Below are 24448 nucleotides of genomic sequence, written 5' to 3'. Positions count from 1 at the left end.
TTTCGGCCAAAATTTGCTTGTACGCTTCGCGCCAACCTATGGTGGCGCTACGCTTAGATAATTTGCCTACAGGTTTCGCCTCTCCCTTGGCAAATTCCTCGCTACGCGCCTGTTCGAATTTGTAACGCAAACAGCAGATATAACATCATATCAGTGAGCATGAAAATGGCGTTCCAGGATGAAAAGCCTCAAAACTGTCCGACTTGCCTGAAAAAATAACCAAAAATTTTCGCGCGCGAAGCGCGCGTTCAACGTGTTCTTGTCAATATCATATAAGCAAGTATCGGTTATTACATCGCATGCCATCATGTACCGTACGGTCCGTTCAAATTGCGCAGTATACCGCGGGATGCTAATGTAAACAACGACATGTCTCATGTAGATGTATAAAAAGCATGGAGGTCCAATTATGTCAAAACTCTCTTTTACATTAGTAATGGCGAATTAGGGCCTGCACCCCCGCCGCGCAGAGGCGGAGCGTCCATATGGTCAGGGGGGCGGATGCCCCCCCCCCCTGACGGACTCAAATGGACTGCTGGCGCCTTTTTCAGCTCTTTACCACTTTTTACTTATTCGTGATTTTTGACTTTTTTATTGCGCTCTCATCTACTTATTGACATTTCTCACATTTTGTTGGTGTAATTTGGCGATGACACCTTATTCTTCGTTTATCTGCAAATTAGCCAGACCCGGAAAGGGTCATTTCCGGCGATCTAGGGAGTATCTTTACTCAAAATTGTCTGTACGCGCCAACCAGTGGTGGCGCTCCGCTTAGATAGTGTCGAAAGCGCCCCTTCAGACCATTCTCGCCACTCCTGACCAATACCCCTAGCTCCGCCACTGCCGCCGCGCCTCCTACGCCTATGTGTGTAGTGTTCGGTTTCGGAAATATCTGCTATTTTTTCATTTCCTTCAACCAAGTTTTATAATAGCCGTTATAACAGGTTGCAATATTTGTACATCAATAAATTAACTGTGTCGGAATTTTCGAAAATTTCTGACCAACATTCTACATCACACTTCCCTCTACTCGTGCAATTTTGACCGGTCTGTTAGGGGTTGAAGGAAGTTTTTTCTATATTGGTTGTCCATAGATGAAATTTTGTACAACATTATGGCTATGTTTTGAAGTGAGTTTATTCACGAGAAATGTGAATTTTCAAATTCTGAACAAATATGGGGCTTAAAACCTTGAAAACTGGGGCTGACGGGTATTGTGGGCCGGGACGTAGAATCACCTACAAAGCAAAGACCCACAGGAGATGCGATCAGGTCGAACATGATGTGTGCCGGGTTGACAATCTTCTAAAAGGTTATGGATGGAAAAAAAAAAACTATTAGGAAATACTTGGTTCTCAGGCAAAAGGTGTACATCTGGTTGGTCATTTCAAGCCCGAGAAGTGCCGTTTCCGGTGATCTGGGGGGTTTCAAAACAAGAAATTTTCTTGTACCCTGCGCGCCAACCGATGGCGGCGCTCCGCTTAGATAGTAATTCGCGCCCCCGGGTTTGAAAATCCTGGATACGCGCCTGAGTTACATTTATTCCGATAATTTCATGATGATTTAGTCAATATATGTAAAAACAAAAATGTAACTTGACACAGACACGTTTTGTCTGCACGATGTGTCTGCAAGATGTGTAGGACGGAGCAAGGCTGTTCAATTTATGTTATTCCATGTAGGTTTTATTATTCATTAAACATGTACTCTTTAAATCATTTGAAACAGACGGTATTCAAACTTTTGTGTTTATTGCTTGTTTATGCATCCACTAGCAGATAATAGGGTGGGGGAATGTGTACATGAAATGCTATTTGCCCAAATTTTAACCGGTGGTGGGGGAGGGGGAGGGGGTGCACGGGAACTAACACCCTACCGCTTAGGTAGAAATGTCAATGATAGCTTGATCTAATTGATATAGGTTGTGTTGTATTATTTACTTCCTCGACCCCTTCCTTACTACATACCCAATCGACGTCAGTTTTCAAACTGTCTGTTTTCACCGGGTATGTATAACGTTACATCTCTCGTATATTTACTTCTATTGGCGCCAAAATGTCTGTTACAAATTTCAAACATCACCCGCGAACAGTTGGAAAACACCTGTATATGCTATTGAATACCTGTTCACATCTAGTATCTATATCACTGACGACGAATGTTTTAGTGTTACATTAGTGGAGCTCCAGAGTACGTATTATATTCGTGGGAGACTGGGAGTTGTTTGTTACCATTGACTTGTTGGTTAATAAGATGGATTATTTAATGGAGAGGAACCACTGTTAATAGCTAAGACAGCGTTCATTGATAAGTGAGATAATTTGACGGTATGGTATAGAGGCATAGGCTAGAGGGGGAAAGCGGCCAGGCCAAACTTAGTTAGGCTATAAGCTAGACTAGTAGTAATAAAGTTAGGCTATGTTAGAAAACTCACTCATCACCTTCGAAAAACTATAATTATCTACTTTTAGCGAGAGGACATGCTTAGCAAATCTAACTCATAAATAATAGAGATCTTAGCCTAGTTGCTGACTGAATATCAGAAAAGTCCAAGTTAAAGCATATCTTAACTATAAAGGAATTGAATAAAATACAATCGAGACACTGAGTTTTCTTTAGGGATCTTAAATTAAGCGAAGAATGAAACCAGCGATTAACATTCTACGTGTACTGATGCCTAACATTTACTTCATTCTAGCTAACAAAATGTATCAATAGACAAACTCTAGAAACTTTGTTATTCCTCAAAAAAATTTAAATCACAGAAAATGGTTCAACTCGATTTTAATCGTACATAACATAGCCTTATACGCATTAATACAAGTCAATCTATAACATTCCAAAATTATCATTTTAATCACCTAACTTATTAAATCTACCAGGTCGGACATTTGAGCCACTTGTGTGAGAAACCTGCAGCTTTTTTACCGAGCAGGCTAACTGAAATAATGTTATTTAATAACTGATTAGTTGAATGACCATACTCCTGCCAATATACCTGACACTTTATATGAAATATACCTTTGTTAAATACTGTATAGGGCCCAGAGCTTTGAGCCTCTATAAAACAGTTTTCCTATTAAGTCTAATAATAATCAAATGCAATACATAGTTATTAAAAGGAATCTTTCGTCCATGTTTTTCCAGGAGCAACTAGATCGTGGTGTTCTACTGACAGCTGGTTTGTCTTAATTTTGCCCACATAATTATAAAAACTGTACGTCATTTCCAAGCCAACAGACTTATGGCCACATGATGTTTAAAAAGTAAAATGGTTTTGAATTGAAAGTGCGCCACCTATTTTACCCTGCTGCAACTCTCAATAGCAGAAGTTCGCCAGAGCCGTAGCTCAAACGTTAAATGTTCCGCTAACTGTTCACACCCGATGAACTCCATGTAACAGAAGATATTTCAATGAAGACCCAATCAACCCGATTAAACTTAAAAGTAATAATTAATTAGTATAATTAAACCCTCAAGGATATGAAGTGTTTACAGATAACAATATTATTTGTAAAAAAATATATATAATTAGCGGATGGTACTATTTAATTGGAAGAAACGATAAAGTTTAGAAAGTTAAAATCATAAGCAATACCCAATTTAGGAATATCTACAAACACAAAGAAAGAAAAATGTTACATTTCGAAAAAATCTACTAGAAGTTATGTCACACTCAAACTGTAACTTAGGAATGAATTTGATAATTAACTAATTAAACACAGATGGACATCATCTTTAAACAAATCATATTAATTAGAAATAATTATAATTCAAGCAGAATAGTCGGATTTGGATCAATAATGAAATAATTTGTAAATTAAATTTTGAGTTTAAGCCTCGTCAACCTTCTCTCTGGAAACTTGAATTTGATCTACCGTACATCTGCTTCTCTAAACTGCATTTTAATTATAAGAAACAACCTATTGATTTAAATATAATTCTTCAAACTCTCCTTATACTTTATAAAAAACCTGGTATTAGTTAGAGTAGAAGTTTCCTTTTCATGATTCCTATAACATTAAATTACATTTTCCTTCTGAAAGTTCTAAATAAAAATACAAATAAATTTGATCAATATTTTTCTTCAAAAGATAGATAATCTCAATTATTATTGACCCATTTCTTATAAATTTCTCAACCCGTCATTGAGATTTGTTTCCTATTAACTAATAAATAAAAATATGTAGCCTCGCATTCTTATTTTATTAAACCTTACTAGCTATAAAAACTTTAATGAATAATTTAATTGTAAAACAATCAAACTAACCCTTTAATCCTACATTACCACTGTATTTTCTCTAATCTAATGTAATTATTCCTGTTTATATTTGTGTCCCCATAAAATCAGCCCCTTATTTCCGTTCTAATAACTGATTCCGTCTTACAAATAAACACGACCTAAATGTCTTAGTTTATCGCTTTATTTTCCTTTATCTTTTTTTCGTTATTTTTATTTTATTATAATTATTCTAAACCTAACCAAATCCAATCTATTTATCTCTATCTACTCTATTATCAGTTACTCTATTCTTTCATTCTAGATTCCTATCTCCTGTGTGTGGCTACAGTACTGCTCTCCTAGAGTTGATGAGTCTGGTCTGAACCTTATCCTTGAGTCTGGTCTCTCTCTCTCTATCCTGAGTTCTCTCCAGTGGCTGTGGATCTGGGACAGAAACAGGAGACTAACTAATGAAGAGTTGGCGGCCATCTTGTCTTACTCCTCACAGTGTACAAGCTTGAAGGAGCTGCAGTAAGTATTCCGGTGTAGATGTTAGAATCATCATAACAGTTAAACAGAGAATTAATTTAATTAATAAAAGTTATCAATATTAAACTAACAAAAGATAATGTAAAGTCTGCTGTATTTTAATGTCAAGGATTGAATTCAATTAGTTTAGTTGAATTTATTTCAATAATTAGGTCATCGTGGAAGGTGTTATGTAGAATGGTATGATAAATAAAACAAAATATAATGGATTATTAGGGAATATTTTAAGAGGGTGCTGTTAAGAGAGGGGTGGATGGGTCGGTGGTGGTTGTTCAAAATGTTCTTTGTTTAGTTTAACAATTTAATTAAGTATTAGGTTTTATAATGACAGGAATGTTTATTAGGATAAAATAAGAGATATATAGACAAGGAAATTGGATTTTACTAATTCTAGCGAGTAAAATTAATATTCTAAAGTAAAGTTTTATAAGGAATAACTGTTACTTTTGACTGAGACCTCCAAAATAGTTGATTCTCAATTATGTACAATTAATATAAGAAACTAAAGAGATTGAAAATCGTTATTAATATTAAAGTAGTAAATGATGGCAATGAAAATAGCAATAACTTATAACTTTGTTGTTATAAACTCCTCATAATTGTGATCAGATTATGACACTCTAGCAAAACTGAAATGTATACAAATGAAGCAACCAATAAAACAGTTTTAGTTGTCGAAATTTAAAAAACAGTTACGCAAAATAAGTTAACAAATTGAAACAAAATAAAGGTTAACTAGAAGGAAATAAATAATTGAAATTGAGTTAACTATGAAGTTTAAAAAAAAAAATAATTATTGCAATAAATATAATTAAAGGCAAATTTGTATCTTATAGCTTCCAGAGGTTCAAATTTAATCCATTTAAAACTATGTCAATTTCTTCTCTATAGTTTGAAATACAATGTTATACAAAATAAGCTAAATTAATATTCATGCTTATATTTTAACATAATTATCAACAATAATGAAAAATTTAACCGAGAGCTTTCAGTTTTGTATAATTCATAACTTTAAACAAAAACTGTTTAATATTTTAATATCACCCAAATCTCAAAAGAAAAGACAAAAGCTACTGAGTAGTTAAACAAATGAAATATATGAGAACGAAAGCTGCTTAACGTATGTTACATGTGAAACAACGCCATTCCGGGAATAACTGTGACCGCGGAGAAAATATTACTGGAAATAATACACTTCGGGGGTTTTGTTTGGTCTGACTATAAACAAAATGTAACAGAATGTTGATTCCCTATCTAGACTAAATACTTTACCCCAATCCCAGTTTGCTCTTGGGTAATTTTAGTCTCGCCTCCTCTGCCCCACTCCCCTTCAGACACCTTACCTGTACCCACCACCACCCCTTCCTTCACCGCGCCCCCTCCCCTTCGCACATCATCTTTTTTAGGGAGCCCTTCAAATCAATTCCGTTTCTACCCGATAACATCATCACCGTTTTAGTACACACAGTAGGCCTACTTTACTTCTACAATAGTTTTCTGCACAGACGATTGATTCAAACAATTTATTTCTAAAGTAAAATAAGTTAGCAGTAGAGATGACACACCTGGATCTCCCTTAAATACCTCATTAGCATAATAATAGATGACAGGAGCCGGTTAAAGATAATGAATAGAAAGATAAACGAGTAATGCGTGTGTATTGTACACCTGGAATGTTGTCACTGCCAGACAACGTAACCATGGAAACCGACGATGAGAAGGTCATTCTGTGTCTAGCAGTGGCTGGGAATAATGCATCATTTTATTCAATACGGGTTAGGTATATATCTAACAGCCATTCAGTAATACTGTATGTCATATGCCATGATATTATATATTTTAAATGAGTAAACTTGATTTCCTTGGTTGTTTAATACATCCCTCACTTGCTCCTCTCCCTAATTTGATAGAAGGATTGTTTTATTTCCCTTTCTTTGTTTTTCCCTTTATGTACTTCTCGTTGGTATATGGAAGTCTGTCTAATTAGCACATAATTGAATAGCCCTTAATATAACTCACATATCTAATATGTGACTACAAACATTGTGGGTTCTTAATTGCCTAGTTTTATTGAGAACAGTTTTGTTCTGTGAAGTTGATTAAACATTGGAGATAAAATATTGCTCGTGTTTAGCAGGGAGGAAGTAATTCGAAGGTTCATGTCGCCTTCTACCAAGTCTGAAATATAGTAATAATATCCAAGTTGATATATTTCTCAGCCATAAATCATAAACAAGCAAAAACAACACAAGTAAGAAAACAAAGCACTTGAGATCCTCTCAGATTCGTTTGATGAGATCTTTTATCTATTTAAATATCGAATTATATACTGCACTAGTTCTTTTTATCTACACAGAACAGCCGAAAGTGATTAAATTATTCCATCGAAGTTTAAAATGTATAATGGATAACGACAACTAGAAATCGATTTCAAATTTACAACTTAACTGCTTTTAGCGAATATAGAAAGGCTTAGATGGCTGTCATCATCACCTTCAGAACTTTCTTCAAAATGTTTTTATTGTAATAACACACGCTAACAAAATGAAGTACAGATTTCGATCCACGGGACACAATGAATGAACCTACAAGTTAACAATCAGAATAAACACTTATACAACTGCCAGGGTCATATCCAGGTCGTAAATATGGCCACGGTTCATTTAGTTTTGTTGCTGAGAAGAAAAAAAAGAAGCAGTTATTCACTCGTTGAAATGAATTCATTGCGTCATAATTTGCAATGTTTTACATGAATCATGGTGGTATGCTTATTAAAACTGAACAAAAGTAAATTGTGATAGTAACATGCATGGTCGACAAGTAAAAAGAAAGAGAAAGGAAAATAAAACAGAAAAGAAACCGAAGGAGAGGTGTTATGTTCCTGGAAATACAGTTAGTAGAGATCTGTGGGTTATTGTATTCCGTCGGTCGCACATCCGGGGTTTTACTCCCGTCAAATCGCAGCGAATAGGGTGAAAACATGTAAAGTAATTGTGTCTAAATATCGCGAATCTACGCTTTCAGAACGCATGAAGAGAAAGATGAATACTCTACGCATAGACCTCTAGGCATAAGAATGCAAGAAAAAGTGTACACTTCGTGACGGGTGGGCTATAGGTGTTTCAGAGTTTACATAACGCGTTGCCAATTTTTCAACACTGTTGTTTGCTCTCAATAAATCAACGATTACGTAAGACATGATCGAAGTTTTGAACTGTTGAAGAACCATAGACCCGAATTATGCATGCCTAATTAAAGTAAGTCACTATCTTCTCTCAACTTTGTTGACCCATTTCGTATGTATACACACGCTCACTTATCTCAACACTACACATTGTTTTAACCTCAGCCACATGACGTAATACACATTATACAGGACAACATACTCGGCGATACATAGTTTTATAGATAAATTTTATAACAAAACCAAGGTGAAGAGTGTTTGACCTGTAAATTTAAGCAAGTTTGAACACTTGACTGCTCATCAATCTGACTTCAAGCATTAACGGGTTTTTTTTGGTGTCGATGATAATCGTAACGTATGCATTAATGCAGGCGGAGAGAATGTGTCTGTGTCTGTGTGTGTTTGTGTGTTTGTATTATCGGACCTCCAAGGACGATGATTTCACTACACACCTTTTGTCTGAGGACGTACATGTGTGCGTGTGTGTGTGTGATGCCTCGCTTGTAAACACGATATCTCAAGTAGGGAAGCTTGGACCAATCTAAAATTTGGTGTATATAGGTACCACATTGAGTAGAAGAACCCTATTGTTTTGTGGGGAGGTCATTTGTGGTCACTTTGGGGCCAAATACTGAAAATCTTGTAAACACGATATCTCAAGGAGGTAAACTTGGACCAATCTCACATTTCGTGAATAGGAGTACCACACAGAGGAGCAGCAACCTATGTTTTTCTTGTGGAGATCTAAGGTCATTGCTTGGGGTCATCGGGGGTAACATTTTGGAAACCATGTTTTATAAGCTACCGTATCTCCCACCAGCCAGCCTATCAGATAACGTGCTCGTTACGCCTCATACGAATATGAGGCTATTGGCAATTGGTAATGAGCTTATGAGCATCCGTAGAATCTAAAACTGAAAATACGAACATATTTGCATTGGCTTCAACCTGCCGCTCGGAAGCCTTATTTTGCGTGCAGAAAGGTGTATTTTGTAATACAGCAGTTCTGTTGGACGTTTTCGTCTATTTATTTCAGGTTTGATGTAGTTTCGTTGTGACCTTCGTAGGTATTTTACAGATGTTGTATTTTTAATTGTTTGAGACACTACAGTAGGCCCACCTGCTTATTTAAGATTCTACGTCATGTTTTACTTTGTTCAACACTTACTTTTGGTGTAAAAAGGTTTTAATTTCGTAGTGAAAAAATTATAACTTTCTAATGTGCAATTACGTAGCGCTTTGCATCTGCCTAACTGCCTAACCTTTGTTCATAGAAAGTATTGATGTTGCAGATCTGTACTTTGGAGACTTGACCAACAATCAAAGGCCTAGTGGCGAGTGGAATTTGGCGATTAGATTTTTAGTCACGGTCGCCAAATAGCGAGTACTTTCAAAAATATTTGTCGAGGCCTGAAAACCTTCACAACACGATTTCTCATGGTAGAAATCATGGATACTTTTCATACATGGTATATGGATTTGCCATATTGAGGACAAGAATCCTATTGCTTGTGAGGTCAAATCTGCTATAGGTCACCAGAGGTCAAACTCTGAAAAACCTTTTACATATGTAACGATAGAAATCGTGGATACCTCTAATACTTGGTGTGTGGATTCATAACATTGAGTACAAGACCCCTATTAATTTTGATGGAGGTGTGTATAGCCACGTAGTGTAGACTGACCTGTGTTTATCATGTCATAGTGTTATTGTAACAGCTAGTTCTGGATATACTAACAAGCAGAAGTCTACTGCATTGAAGTCATCGAAACCTCTATGCATTTTGCATTCTGGTTATCTTTAGAAAGGAGGTGTGGGGTGGGCTCCAAATATGACTTGCGTCCGTTGGGAGGGGTCTAAATGGGGAGAACCCTTTTATTAAAATATAACCTTTAATGAATAGATTTCAATGCTGTATAGCAATATAAATCATTAGTTCAACAATTATTTTCAGTATTTTGCCTACATGTGTACATTGAGTTGTTGTGTCCGCTATAGCCCTAACATTATATATAAGATTAATGAAATATTCGAAAGCGCCTGTTTTAACCAGTCAATGGATAGATACAGAAAACAAACGATTGTAAAGATAAACGTTTTACATAAGAAATAGCAGCATCTATGCGTTCATTATGCTAATGAGATACAAGGTACGTAACCTATATATTTTCTTTCCATTGTCCGGAGTAGTGTTTTACATAGAACTGGGCAAAGCAGGTATAAGGTATGATGATACTGAGCTAGACTTTAACATATTAAATGGATATTATGCACTATCTGTTACCGGTTAATCCAGATAATTTCATTTCATGCTCGATAAACTCAACTTGTTGTAGTAAGGAATCTTACAGACCATAGGTTTGTATATGTGCGCATTTTCCTTCTCTCTATAGATATTAAAGTGAACAACATATTATAGCAGGGCTGTCAAATATTCTTTTCACAAGAATACATACGGGTTTTATTATTAGATTCTCGGCATAAAGGTTAGTTGAGACAGACGGAAATACTGCTTGGCTTGATGAGTCGCCATATTGTAAAGGGAGGGTGATATGAATAACGAATTTCTCCTTTAACAACAATGATCTATTTCACCAAACTCAGCAATCATATCAATTATAACAATGATAATGAATAATCATATCGTACCACAAAGATTCAAGGCGACACATGAAAAGAGTCATATTTAGAAAGATATAAGGCGAGGGGGGGGGGGGGGGTGATTGGGCACATGCTCCTCTACTCTTCTGAGTAACCTGCAAAGTGGCCTCCATTTGTTAATGAAACTTAACAGTTCCCACTTTTGTAATTAAAGTGTCCTCTTGTTGTATTTTTGTAACAAGTGCCTTTATTTCTAAAAATTGCTAATTGGCTTAACAATATTAATTATGATTTTGGACACTTGCAGCTCTTCATTGAGAACATATTTGAATTGGAGAAACACTTATCAACTCCACCAAAAAAAAAATGTTATAATATTTACTAAATTGAATTTGGATCAATGAAGAAATAACAACTCGTGCAATTTGTTAAAATTATTAAAGGTTGATATAGAATAAATATTTAAATAGGTAAGGACCCTTGGTATACCTGTCTTGTTCATGTAATAGTAACATTTTGTGTTTACCTTTTACTGAAATCACCCGAGAGGAACATTTGTTTTGCCCAGTTGAAAATGTTACTATGTCCTCGACCCTCCTACAACTTTTCCTTACATTCTTCCTCCGTTTTATTGTATGTTTTGCAGGTTTATTCTCCCGCCATTACATTGAAATATGTAATTTGTAGCATTTTAAACTCTTTTGAGAATAAGAAACAATTTTTTTCAGCCTTAAGATTAATTATTTCTAGATTTCGTATCTTAACACTGAACTCTAACAATCTCAGACATTTTAGTTCTCATTTAAAGCGAGGATTCACGAAGACGAACTATATCATCAATACATTTGCCAAAAATAGCATACGATATAAATCACGTGATCCGAGTGGAAAATGGCAAGCGGTTGTTAAGAGGATTTACTTCGTTTACTCCATTTGTTCTGTACAATGTTGTATTTCTACATGTTTGAACAACTTTATCTTAATTGATAATGTAAACATATAAACAGTTTAGCCAATTCTGATAATGTGGACGGCTATACATTTCACAATATCAACCACATACAATTTACATACAGCAGTTCCAACTATCATCATAATTATCCACAAAACTATTTCCATTCTAGTTTATTTTTCGTAGAATCGTTTGAACACAAGACTTGTGATGATAATTAATTCTGATCATAATGATCAATCAGATGTGATTTATTTCCTTGTTATTTATTGTTTACTTTGTTTATCTTCATTGATTTGGTAAACAATAAACCTGACCAGGAGGACATTCCTCTACGTCTTCTACATCTTACACGATGATTCCTCTACTTCTCTCCATAGGTTAGCTAGATACGTTCTGCCTGACACTATTCCGGTTGGATCCATTCCATCATCCTTGAAATCAAGAAATATAAAAGGTATTGTCACAATGACGTCATAATGGACACACTTAAAATTTCTTACATTTTTCTCAAGGCTTGGCCAACTATGTGAATGCCTGTTGACTTGTTGGTTGTTGTTGATTCACAAACAATAGAGTAATGAATCAGCAACAATTGATTTCAATTTTAAATGAAGGAGACACCCAGAACAGAGTCTTGTGATAGTAAACAACAAACTGAATAATATAAATGTAACAACACTTAATGTTGCAAAGGTTTTGTGATTTAAGAGATAAATCATATTGCTTTCATTTCGTTTTCATGAGATCACAGCCCTATGAGATGTTTTGTGAGTAGCCATCACATCAATTGATGCTATAAATCTCTTACCAAAAAGTATAGTATCATGCACTTCGGGCAACTTAATAACACAGCGACAATGATTGTGTAAGGTTTTGAAGTAATGTTGTGCCCCTCGGAGTCTGTGAAGCCCCCCTCCCCCTCCCGTAAAACACACACATTTAAACACATCCGCACTGCCGCTTGAACCATTCTTTCACTCGGAATTGCAGGATAAAGCGCGAAGTTTAACTTATTTTCTTTTCCAAGTTCTGCAAACGAAGTTATTGGTCTCTGAAATTGCTGCAAAGTGCATTATAAAATAAACGAAAACAAAACAGAGACCAAAAATGTATCGGAACTGCTGGTGCCAGATGTATCGTAATCGAAATATACTTATAGGTAACATTAGCATAAAGACTTTATAAAGGTAAAGAAAAGACACTCGTTCTGCAGTTTTGTACCGGAACGGAGGGTCATCAAAGCCAACATCATATAAGGAGTAGGGAGGGGGGGGGGTCTGTGGTCTATCCCCAGAAAAAGGGGAAGTTAAGACTTCAAATGATACCTTCTGAGGCATAGCTTGACTTATATGACTTGACTTATGTCCAATATATAAGTCTAAACGCAACATACATTGTTTTAACTATTTCAAGTTAGTTCGAAATGCGTGGTGGTGGTGGTGGGGTGGGGGTGGTGGGGAGAATCCCCATCAGCCCCTTGATCGAAGTAAGTATGACTTGCCTTGATAAAAATATTGTTGAACTAAAATGTGGGTAATGATATGAGGGGAAGTATTAGAACTATATTTGAATTTGAGACCATATTTTTTCATTTTTTTATTTATACCCTTACAAAAGTAAGAGTTATAATACAAAAAACGAAGAAAAGAAACAAAATCGGTCTGTCTGTTACTCCCTTACGTCTACATTTCCCCAGATTTGGATAATATTTGGCTAATAAAAGTAAGCAGCTTTCACAGGCTTCGTCCTTTGACACCCCCCCCCCCCCTTCCTCAACCGGTTCACACTACAATCCACAGAAAATTGTGTTCTTCTCACAAATATATTTCTGTGTTTTATAATTTCTTCAAGAGTACGAAAAATACCTTCAAAGGGTGCAGCTTAAGTCCAGCAAAGAAAAATATCTAATTTACATTTTTGGTTAGTAAATCTGCATACAAAGCGAAGTGGGCATAACACAGGCTTTATGCTTATTACATGAGTACTGGTTTAATTTTTTAGCCACCAATATATATATTGTGTATCGATTCGGTACAGTTTTACTTCGATATTATATACTTAATGAGGTAACGATGTATCCTTTATTCTATTTTACGCGTGTTAGCTGTCGAATTTTTAACTTAATATGTTTGTTTGATTTTCGGTGAGATGCTAAACTGTCATAAAGAAAAATTAAATGTTAGAGGAACCACTAATCTTGCAAGTAGTAGTTAAGAGAGGGATTCAGATACAATTCAAGTAGTTTTATTCATCGGTCAACGCCTAAATACAAGAAAAGATCAGTAATGTTTTTTAATGTTTTCAACTGTATGTCCACCATCTTGTCTACATACGTCTAAAAAAATGAAGACGGGATTCATTGTAGTCGTTTAAGTGAGTTAAAGCCAAACGAATGTGTTACTAAGAAAAAACGAATACAGGCGAAAGTGGTCGGGTGCAGAAGGGCAGGTATAAATACTTCACGCCGCGCTCCTTGCTCATGTGCTATTAGGGGAGGGGTCTAAGGGGAGGGGGTGTCCCCCTCCCCTTTGGATTTTTTTGCATTTCCAGGTGGCCTCAGATGCAATTTGGTGCAATATAGCACACTTCAACACCCACTCCATTTTGTAAAGAATTTTGCATTTTCACCTGGCCTTAGATGCAATTTGGTGCTTCAAATGAGATTTTTTTTCTCATTTGGAAATGAAAAAGGGGTTTTCTGACTTGCGGAGCGGGGGGGGCGGAACGATACTTCCGCCCCCCCCCCCCCATATTTTTCACTGGGGGGCTGATGCCCCCCAGCCCCCCGGTTCCTACGCCCAGAGCTACAGTACATGTGCGTCTTACTGCAATGGTATATACGTCACTAGTCAAACACAATGTAAAATGTACATACATGGCAGATCACTATACCACCTTACATTACATCTCCGTTTTCAAGCGATACTCCTGTTGTTATGAACAACTGAGTTGTCATCCTTTGATGTATAATAAATATGCAAATGGACATGAAAAAAACACCTTGCCAAAAATTACTTGCGAATGTTTCTGTTACTACAATCCAAGGTTCCCATTAGCCGCGGGATTGCGAGATTCCCACAATATGATTTCAAATCCTGCATGTCAAAAGTTGCCAAGACGGGATTCCCCGTAATTAATTTCTGCCGAGTCAACTTGCATTAAACATACATTACGGCTGTGACCGTGTAGCGATTAATCGCTAAACGATCGCATTTGTAATAAACGTTTAGTAAAGAGCATTGGATTTTCTTGTTTGTTATCCCGTTTATAATCCATCTTAACATCCCTTAAATTTCCTTGCCAGTTTTTCCTTCTATTTATAAATGAATGAAAAAATATAGCAATTTTGAGAATTCCAATATTTACGCAAGCACGAACGTATACAGTAGCTATAACTATGAGAGGAAAGCACTTGCTATGGACTACCAGAGCCAAGGGCGTAGGAACCGGGGGGCTGGGGGGGGGGGGGGGCGCCAGCCCCCCCCCCCCCAGTGAAAAATATGGGGGGCGGAAGTATCGTTCCGCCCCCCCGCTCCGCATGTCAGAAAACCCCTTTTTCATTTCCAAATCAGAAAAAAATCTCATTTGAAGCACCAAATTGCATCTAAGGCCAGGTGAAAATGCAAAATTCTTTACAAAATGGAGTGGGTGTTGAAGTGTGCTATATTGCACCAAATTGCATCTGAGGCCACCTGGAAATGCAAAAAATTCCAAAGGGGAGGGGGGCACCCCCTCCCCTTAGACCCCTCCCCCAGGCCGGCCATCAGTCTTCAGCCCCCCACTCAAAAGTACCTTCCTACGCCACTGACCAGAGCTATAGCTGCTTGATGACATCAAAGACACGTGCACTCGACAAACTATGTTTGCGTAAAATCCCTACAAATCTCCAAATACATGGTAGGCTAAAATCACAAAGAGTCAACATGGAAATCTAGCCTAACCATCTGTTTATTCGCTTAAATTCTGTCGCAGTTAGCTTGCACTAAAATATTCACCGAATAATTTCGTTGTTGCTGCTATCTTCGACATAGGCGGGGGGGCAGGGGGCAGACTGCCCCCCCAAATTTCCAGAGGACAAGAAATTCGGGCAAAAGTCCTGAAAAATTCGGGCAGCCTAAGAGGAGAAAAAAATATATATTTCTGTTTTTTCTCCTCTTAGGCTGCCCGAATTTTTCAGGACTTTTGCCCGAATTTCTTGTCCTCTGGAAATATATATATATATATATATATAAATATGCAGTAGCTTGCAAGAATCTTTTTCAAATTTTTGCCCGACAATTCCATGATTTTCTTTATTTAGCATCATGATGCCCGAATATTTCCGTGTAATACCACCGTAAGCGCAGTTCATCTGGGCTACCACGCTTTTTGCACGATCATTTTTTTTTCTAACTAGTCAATTGTATATCTGGACCAAGGGCGGCGGAACCGGGGGGCACAGGGGGCACGTGCCCCCCCCTCACTTTTCCTCAGGTTAAAAATGTGCTTTTTTTCTACATAAAAATTGAGGTGCCTCAAGTTAGCAAGAGGCCAGGGAACCAGAATGAACACTCGGGAAGGGCCGTTTCCGGCCATCTGAGGGGTTTGTAAAACCAAAAATTTTCTAGTACGCTCCGCGCCAACCGATGGTGGCGCTCCGCTCAGATAGTCGTGCATATAACTTTGCAAATCCTGGCTAAGCCCGTGACTTTTAATGAATTTCTGTGGGTCAAACTCAAAGCTATTTCGAATGGAAAAAAATTGTGAAGATATTAAGAAGAAAAAAACTCTAATTCGGAAGATTCCTACATTAGCAACTAACATGATTTCACCACATTTTGTCTCAAAAGAAAACTTGTTCCTTGTTTCCCAGTTTGCGCATTGGATATTGCAGTGTTAGTATGCATATTTTCCTTTAGGGTGGGGGGGGGGGGTTGATGAAGTGATGTGTATTACACAAATAAGATAATACAATAAGAGTTATAAAGGGTACTAAATGTAAGGCTGCATCAGTCCAATCGAATTTCTGCAAAGTGCCCTTTGATGTCGGTGCCCCCCCCCCCCAGATTAAAAGTGCTTCCGCCGCTCTTGACCTGGACATCCCCAACATGAGTGTATATTTTCTTTTCATGGATGGTGGGGGGGGGGGGGGAGTGCCTACAAGCGTAGAAGTACAGGTTTGTCATATTCTTTGTTATATTCTAAACTTTTTTTGTGAGACAAATTGCAGTGTCACCCGACACAGCGACATTATCCCACCTACGTGTCGTTGAACAATGTATGTTTTTTCTGGAGGTAGCTGAATACTGTGTTAAAATAATAAATTAGGTAACTAAATAGGAGCTTAAAAAATATACTGTCCCATTTTTCCCCTCCAAAGTGATGTTACCATTTTTTCTTCTTCTAATTTACCAAATTTTTGGGGAAGTGTAAATTTCTAAAACGTGAGATTATAAAATACTGAATGTTTAGATGCAACTTGCAAGGCCTCAGAAGTGCCGTTTCCGGCAATCTGAGAGGCATTGTGTGCCCAAAAATTTTCTTGTACGCTACGCGCCAACCGATGGTGGCGCTCCGCTTAGATAGTGTCACGGGAACTTTCGGGCACAAAAAGTTCTGCCCCCCCAAACTGAAATGGTCCCGTACGCCTATGATCTTCGACCACACGGTTGCCTAACACCACACTAAGTCAATGGGGAAATCTAGCCTTCACCATCTGCTTATTCGCTCAAATTTTAAGGCAGTTAGCTGGAACTAAAATATCCATGGAATTCTTTCATTATTACTGCTATCTTCGACCACAAACTAGCCAAACACCAAACTAATTCAAAGGGAAAAAATCTTGCCTTAACCATCGTTTTTTTTACACACACACACAAAATCGTAGCCTTGTTTACAACTTTCAATTACCTGGAAATCGGCAATCGTTTGGAAGATATGTGCTATGTTTTGAAGAGGTAACATAGTATTGCGATGGATTAAAGATTTCAATCTTGAGTAGTTTTCACCGGTATCATATTTTCGTTTTCAGTGTTGAGTGATTTTATCCACACACGAAAAAGAACCATTACGAATGGCTAAAGCTAGAATTAGTAAGCAATTAAACAGCCATCTACACTACAAGAAAGTTATTTCATTAAAATAGTCTTACGTATTCGCGTGTCTTGATTAATCAAAAATATGAAATAATGAAAGCACTCGCGTAGCAGTTACGAGACCCCACCCCCCCCCCCCCCACAGAAAACGGGTACCCGTTTTTCGTGTTTTAGATTCGGGTACACGAATGTTCGGTCGGGTATCCGACTCAGGCCTAGAATGTTCTTACTCATTAAATAAAAATAGTGCCCGGGAGAAAGTTTTCGTCCTTCGCTTGGAGCAAGTAAATTATCATGGATGCAACTATGCTGCAGGCTATGGTAGTCTCTGATGAAAAAAATAATTATCGTGGTTATTCAAACTAGATACGTGTTTCTTGAGTTTAATGGGAAATGAGCATTGGTCATATCGTCAACAGTATTGTTACGGAATCATAACCGTAAAGTAGGGACTAGCAGTTACTTATAGCAGAAAGGTAGATCTGAACCGGTAAAACGGCCGATTGTTTAGGCCTAATAGACCGCGAACTGCAATTATGATATCTTTGTACAGTAAGACCGGCTGCAATAGTCTAGTCTCGTCTAGTCTAGTCTAGAAAATGTCAACAAACAGAAACAAAGAGATGTTACAATGGTCTGTTCTATTTCAATTCAATTCAACAAGTATTGTAATTGTCTACAATTGCTGCTGATAAAGTATTTCTGTTTAGTTCGTGTTGTAGTTTTGTCACGGCCTTATTGATGTTCTGAAAGACAAACCACGACACAAAACATAATTTATATTGATATGATATCTTCATTCATAGTTGTTTACATGTAAGTTTTAAGTGTATTTTATCTCCATCAACACTTATGTCGATAATATACTTAAATGTAGGTTTCTTGAAACTTCTTAGAAATTTGGACAGTGTTATTGTTCAATGTTACAATTGTGCATGTCAAGTCATAGTAACATGATGATAGATTATACTAACCTTCCTCCTACATGTAAGAGTTGCCGGACAACAATCTCCCGGACAAATACCCCCGGACATATACCCCTCGGACTCATACCCCGGGACAAGTACCCCCTGCCAATCACCCCCGGACAAAAAACCCCGAGGACGAATACCTCCGAGGACAACTACCCCCGGGGCAACTACCCTTCGGACATACACTCAAGAGGACAAATACCCCCGGACATGTACCCCCTTGACAATTACCCCGAGGACAATATGTTACCCCGGATATTACCTCTGGGAAAACTCCACCCGCGAAAATATACCTCACCCAGGTTACTACCCTTTCTAAACCTGAATACGCCCATGTCCCCTCCCCCCCCCCCCGCCCGAGCCCGTGAACCAAGCGGACCTTTAGCTGGTGAACCCCGTAGTACGAAAGCCTATATTAGGGCCATGAAAGCAAATTTTCTTAATCTGATATATAGAATATTATTCTGATATAACCAAATTTGATAGTGCCATATAAAGCGGTATACAAAAACTAACATAACATAACATAACAAATCATCAGGTTAAATTACTCAGAAGAAAACTTAAAAATGGTAAGTCGCAATAAGCCGGAATTGTTCGGAGATTAATAATACAGAATAGTGTCAGTAGAACAATTAGTAAATTATTAGTTACTTCCATCAGTGACCGATGCCCCACCCCACCCCCCTCCCTCATGCTATGCTTCTTCAACCGCCGTCCCCACCTATCTTGTCCGGGGCTCGTTCCGTTTTCAAGCACTATCCAGGAGTTTTGGAGGCTTATATATTGAAAACTCGAATCTTTTTAAAAAGTCGGGAGGAGTTTGAAAGTCCCAGGGCACACGACGACCCTAGTGGTGCCAGTTTAACCAAGGATTTTTTCCATAACAACTCACTGGTTTAACCGGCACCCTGATCCAATTTTAAATATGCGCTTGCAGTTGCCCGAGAGACCAGGGTATATGTTGAGGCTCGCGGGAAACTAAACTCTAAAAAAGACCTGCGTATCCGTCGCTGCATCCGTCCCCTATAGTTATCGGCATATGTCCAGAGGATATTCGTCCGGGGGTATTTATCCTGGGGTTAATTTGTCTAGGAGGTATTCGCCCGTGGACGTAGTTGTCCGGGTGGGGAATTTGTCCGGGGGGGGGGGCTTTTGTCCTCGGGGGTTATTTTTCGGGGGGTATCTGTCCGGGTGGTAGTTGTCCTGGGGGATTGTCCGGGTGGTATTTATACGTGGGGTCATTGTCGGGTGGTTAATCGTCCGGGGAGTTATTGACTTGGGGGGGGGGGGGGGGTAATTGTCCGTGGGTTTTTGTCTGGGGGTATTTGTCTGGTGCATGTAATTCCCCGTTCCCACGAACGCGGGCTTGCTTCAAGCATGCATACAGTATAGGTAGAGCTAAAATTGTGACCGCAGATAAGCCCTGCAATTTGAACATGTTTCAACGAGTTAACTCCGGGCATAGCGGCAGGCTTGGAAAACCTTGGGAAACGTCCGAACCAGGTTATTGCAATATAGAATACGAACAGCGATCGACAGATATATGCAGTGAGTCTTTTCGACACGTGCATATATCATCCAAGCAGCGCACACGCGCTATTTTCTACCGGGGCTTTCCTGATACGACCAATGTTTATGTTAGGCCATACGGGAAATAATTGCTGATTTAATGTCCGTACGAATTAAAATTAATACCGGTATTTATTCTATTTAATACCGGCATTAATTCTCAGCCAATCACCAATGCAGCTTCATATAAATCTTTGGTTATATGTAACCAAAAATGTTTTGTTTTATGAGTTTTCCCCCACACAAATGGTAGTGTATGAATGAACGGGGTTAATCAACGGTCTAGCTTGCGTTACTCACATGATTAATGCACCCCGGGTGTTAATGCTATCGCTGGATGCACTCGGGCTCCGCCCTCGTGCATCGCTTGCATTATCCCCCGATCGTGCATTAATCCTGTGAGTAACGCATATGGCAAGCCATGTGGGACAAACACCGCATAATATATCCGCGTATTAATTCGAATATATACGCGTATTAATTCAAATATACATGTGTTGTACATGTATAAAGTTTCGCTTTTTGAAGCGATCTCGCGAGCCCGCGAAAACATTTATCGTTGGTATATGTACACAGCAAGAGCGGAAATGTTTTTTCATGTATATTCTAATTAATCCGTGCATATATTGGATTTAATCCCCATATGTATTTTATTTAATACGTGTATATATTCGAATTAATACGCGGATATATTTAAGCCATATGATTGGCTAATAATATATACGCGTATATATTCCAATTAATACGCGTATAAATTCCAATTAATACGCGGATATATTATACAGTGTTTGTCCCACATGGCTTGCCATAAACGCACGCTAGACCGTTGATTAACCCCTTATTAATACGCTCATTAAATAGAATTAATACGGGTATTAAATAGAATTAATAAGGGCATTACATAGAATTAATACGGGTATTAAATAGAATTAATACGGGTATTAAATAGACCAATCACATCAGCGATTTTTTCTACCACGTAAATAGAATTGATACGGGCATTAAATAGAATTAATACGCGCATTAAATAGAATGAATACGGGTATTAAATAGACCAATCACATCAGCGAATTTTGTTACCATGCTCAGTCTGAGCTGGTGTTAATCCCCAGCGTGAAAGCAGTGTACTTGTAGCTAGCAAGCAAGGTACAACATACAACGCAATGGCACGCATGACAGACAAAGAACAATTTTTGCATGATTTTCGTCGAGAAGCGAACGATACTTGTAGGTTTTTGACAAATGTTGACCCTCAATCCCAGTCCGATGTTTTATCAGTTCGCAATGCTTTGAACCGTCTTGTTATTCTTCAAAGAACGTAAGTTGTATAGGTTGGCGCGGCGATCAGATCAGATGAACAAGTGAGAATCCTGCTGATGTGATTGGTCTATTTAATACCCGTATTAATTCTATTTAAAGCGCGTATTAATTCTATTAATGCCCGTATTAATTCTATTTAATGCCGTATTAATTCTATTCAATGCCCATATTAATTCTATTTAATACCCGTATTAATTCTATTAAATGCCCGTATTAATATATTTAATACTGGCATATGAAGCTGCATGGTGATTGGCTGAGAATTAATGCCGGTATTAAATATAATTAATACCGCAGTGTAGGACTTTCACGGTCGTCCGGTCGTCCGTGACGACTAGAAATTACGTCGGACTACCAAATCTTTCAAAATGTTGTGTGTTTGGTAGTCCTTCGGACGACCAAAAAAAATGAAGGCTTTGAAGAATTATTGAGCCTAATTATATTTCATTAAAAACGAAAGTCAATTTAATTAAATAGTTTCTGAATAACACCCAAACCAAACATGAATTATTTAAAAACATGCGCGAAATATTAACTTTACAGCATCGTTAGAAAAAACTTTTCACTAATAAAGTCGCCTAACGTTAGTCTCTAATGATGTACCCAGAAAACAAATGAGACTTGTGGCTAAATGTCAGTGCAATGCATTTTGTACGGTGTTGTAACAACAGTCGATCAGACACTCTGACAGTCTATAGGCCGAGTGAAAATGCATTGCTGGACAATGGGGGAAATCTAGCCTATACTGCTGAATTTGTGACGCAGTTATAAGATATCCATGGAATACTTTCAGTATTGCTGTTATCTTCGACCACATGGTTGCCTAACAGCACACTAAGTCAATTGGGGAAATCTAGCCTATACCGCTGAATTTGTGACGCAGTTATAAGGTATCCATGGAATACAGTAATGTTATTAGCGAAAAAATACTGACAACTTTTTTTAATTTAAATTGTCACGAAACGGAAACTGATGAATATTTTAAAATGACAAATTAGAGTAGCTATATTACGTGATAAAATGAAAAGAGATTAAATCTGTTTTACAATCTTTAAAAAGTTACAACAAAACTGTCGATATTATGAAACAAATTTCGTTCGGCAAAGCCCGTTTCTAGACTGCCTTACAAGGGACAGTGTGCACTATACGTACATCAGTTTACAAATGCAGTGTTTACCCCTAACATTTTTGGCACGTTTCCAAAAAACTTTTCATGTAGTAAACTATTTTGGCTCCACTCTAGAATTAATAAGGTCAGTCAGTAAAGGATCGGTTAAGTTATGCGAAATATTATCTTAGACGTTCAAGAAAAGTAGGTAAATATTCCCGTAACATTAAGGTAGGTAAAACACACCTAAAGCCAACCGACTCCTCCGCATGAACAAAACAATCTATTCCCCATGATACACGAGGCACAGTCTATAACATACAGACATAGCACGATATCAAGGCCCAAGGGCTAAAGTATGGCCATCTTTATGAAAGTAAACCTTTTAATCCCATGTTTTAGGCCACTTGGCATGATCAATTTATTTCAAAATATATTTTCCATGTCCTTGTAGAAAACGTCAACTTCGCAAAATACAATTAGTTGTGCTTTTGTTGTTACGTGAGATCCGTAACCGACGAAGTGGTTAGGCTATATGCTTTACACTTAACTATGGTAGGATATTAATTTTTCCTTTTTTTGTGGAAATTCTAGAAAATACTTTCTTTTCCCCGCGCTTCACACCAGATGTGGTCTGATGGTTTGTTCATAAATGGGTGAACTAGAGCCTTGTTTACATGAAATTAGTTGCATTTAGCACGATATGCCAGTTTCGCGTGAATTTTTCGAAAGTATTTTGCTCGATCTTTCGTAAAGTTTGAAAGGTGTACCAACTTACTGTTCGTACACATTAGTAATTTCTCTACTGATTTTCAGTTTTTTTTTCTCTATACAGTCAATGTTGTAAAGGACGGGTTTTTCGAAGTTCAAAAGTCAGTAAATGAAGTTGAAATTATCGTCATTTGTTCAATCCTCAAAAAATATCATTTTGAAAAAAAATTATCGCGATAATAATAATTTTTGATATATCGCCCAACCCTACGTGATAGTCTCAGATACAATTCAAATGCATCTTCGTACCACCAGTGATTGTTTTCAAAATGTATACGTAACAAACATGAGACAAGGCCTAACTGTATGATATTTGAGTGCAGACATATGATAGTCTTTACCACAAGCTTCGTTATCTCTACACAGGTAAAAGTAAACGTTGCAAGTAATTGTTTGTTAAACAAGTTACTTACTTACTTCGTGTTTATTGAGCACTAAAAATGCAAGAATGTTTGCAGACAATCGGTAGGGACTATTAGCCAATCAAATCACGGGAATCTTGGTAAAGCATCATTGTCTATTTTTAGCATGAAAATCTCTGTAATGAAGTTTTGATAGCCCTGTACCTTGCGGTTGATTGTTATGATATATTTATTTTCAAACAAATTCAATGATCTGTAGGAGTAGGAGAACTTTTGATTCTTGTCAGAAAAAGAAATAATGAAAGATGTTCATTCAAAAATATGTTTTGTTATGTTTTCCGTTGACCTAGTTGTGAGTGTGTACTTGGGGATTGCAAGCAATTTGAAGATTTTGTATCCCTGGCCAAAACATTGCGTCCCGTACCCAGAATCCTGTGTTCGTAACAATGCTGGAATTCTTTCGTTATTGCTGTTATCTTAGACCACATGGTAGCATAACTCAATGGAAATATCTTGCCTAACCATAGGTTTGCCCTCAAAAAAATCACACTGCGTAGTATTTGGGTAATAAATAGGGAACCGGGTAGTATCGCGTCGGGCGGGTATCAGGGTACCCGGATACCCGTGCAAACACGTTTTGAAAACAGTACACAATAACATGGTTATATGCTAAACTAATAAAGCTTTGGTTGACACAATCAGATTGAGCACCAAAATGTTTTGGTTTGTATTATTTGTGTTCAGTTTCAATTTTGGTG

At 37.6% G+C, this 24448-nt stretch overlaps 2 protein-coding genes across 5 annotated transcripts in view; one reads left to right on the top strand and one right to left on the bottom strand.

Annotated features, from left to right (window-relative positions):
• The window catches only part of LOC139969995 (uncharacterized), a 958452-nt gene that overhangs the window by 213495 nt on the left and 720509 nt on the right, over nt 1-24448 (bottom strand). The window lies entirely within an intron of this gene.
• The window catches only part of LOC139969972 (uncharacterized), a 290887-nt gene that overhangs the window by 230120 nt on the left and 36319 nt on the right, over nt 1-24448 (top strand). Inside the window, exons 7-8 of one of the 3 annotated variants that reach the window (XM_071975457.1) lie at nt 4545-4753; nt 11890-11966. The exons of 1 other annotated variant lie outside the window; for it this stretch is intronic. In XM_071975457.1, coding sequence (XP_071831558.1) covers nt 4545-4753; nt 11890-11966 — 286 coding nt within the window. The remainder of the gene's footprint in view (nt 1-4544; nt 4754-11889; nt 11967-24448) is intronic. One more of the 3 variants, XM_071975456.1, reaches the window with a different exon arrangement.

This window comes from Apostichopus japonicus, chromosome 7 (assembly GCF_037975245.1).
Source record: "Apostichopus japonicus isolate 1M-3 chromosome 7, ASM3797524v1, whole genome shotgun sequence".
Taxonomy (NCBI): Eukaryota; Metazoa; Echinodermata; class Holothuroidea; order Aspidochirotida; family Stichopodidae; genus Apostichopus; species Apostichopus japonicus.
This window is presented reverse-complemented; position numbering and strand designations above follow the sequence as displayed.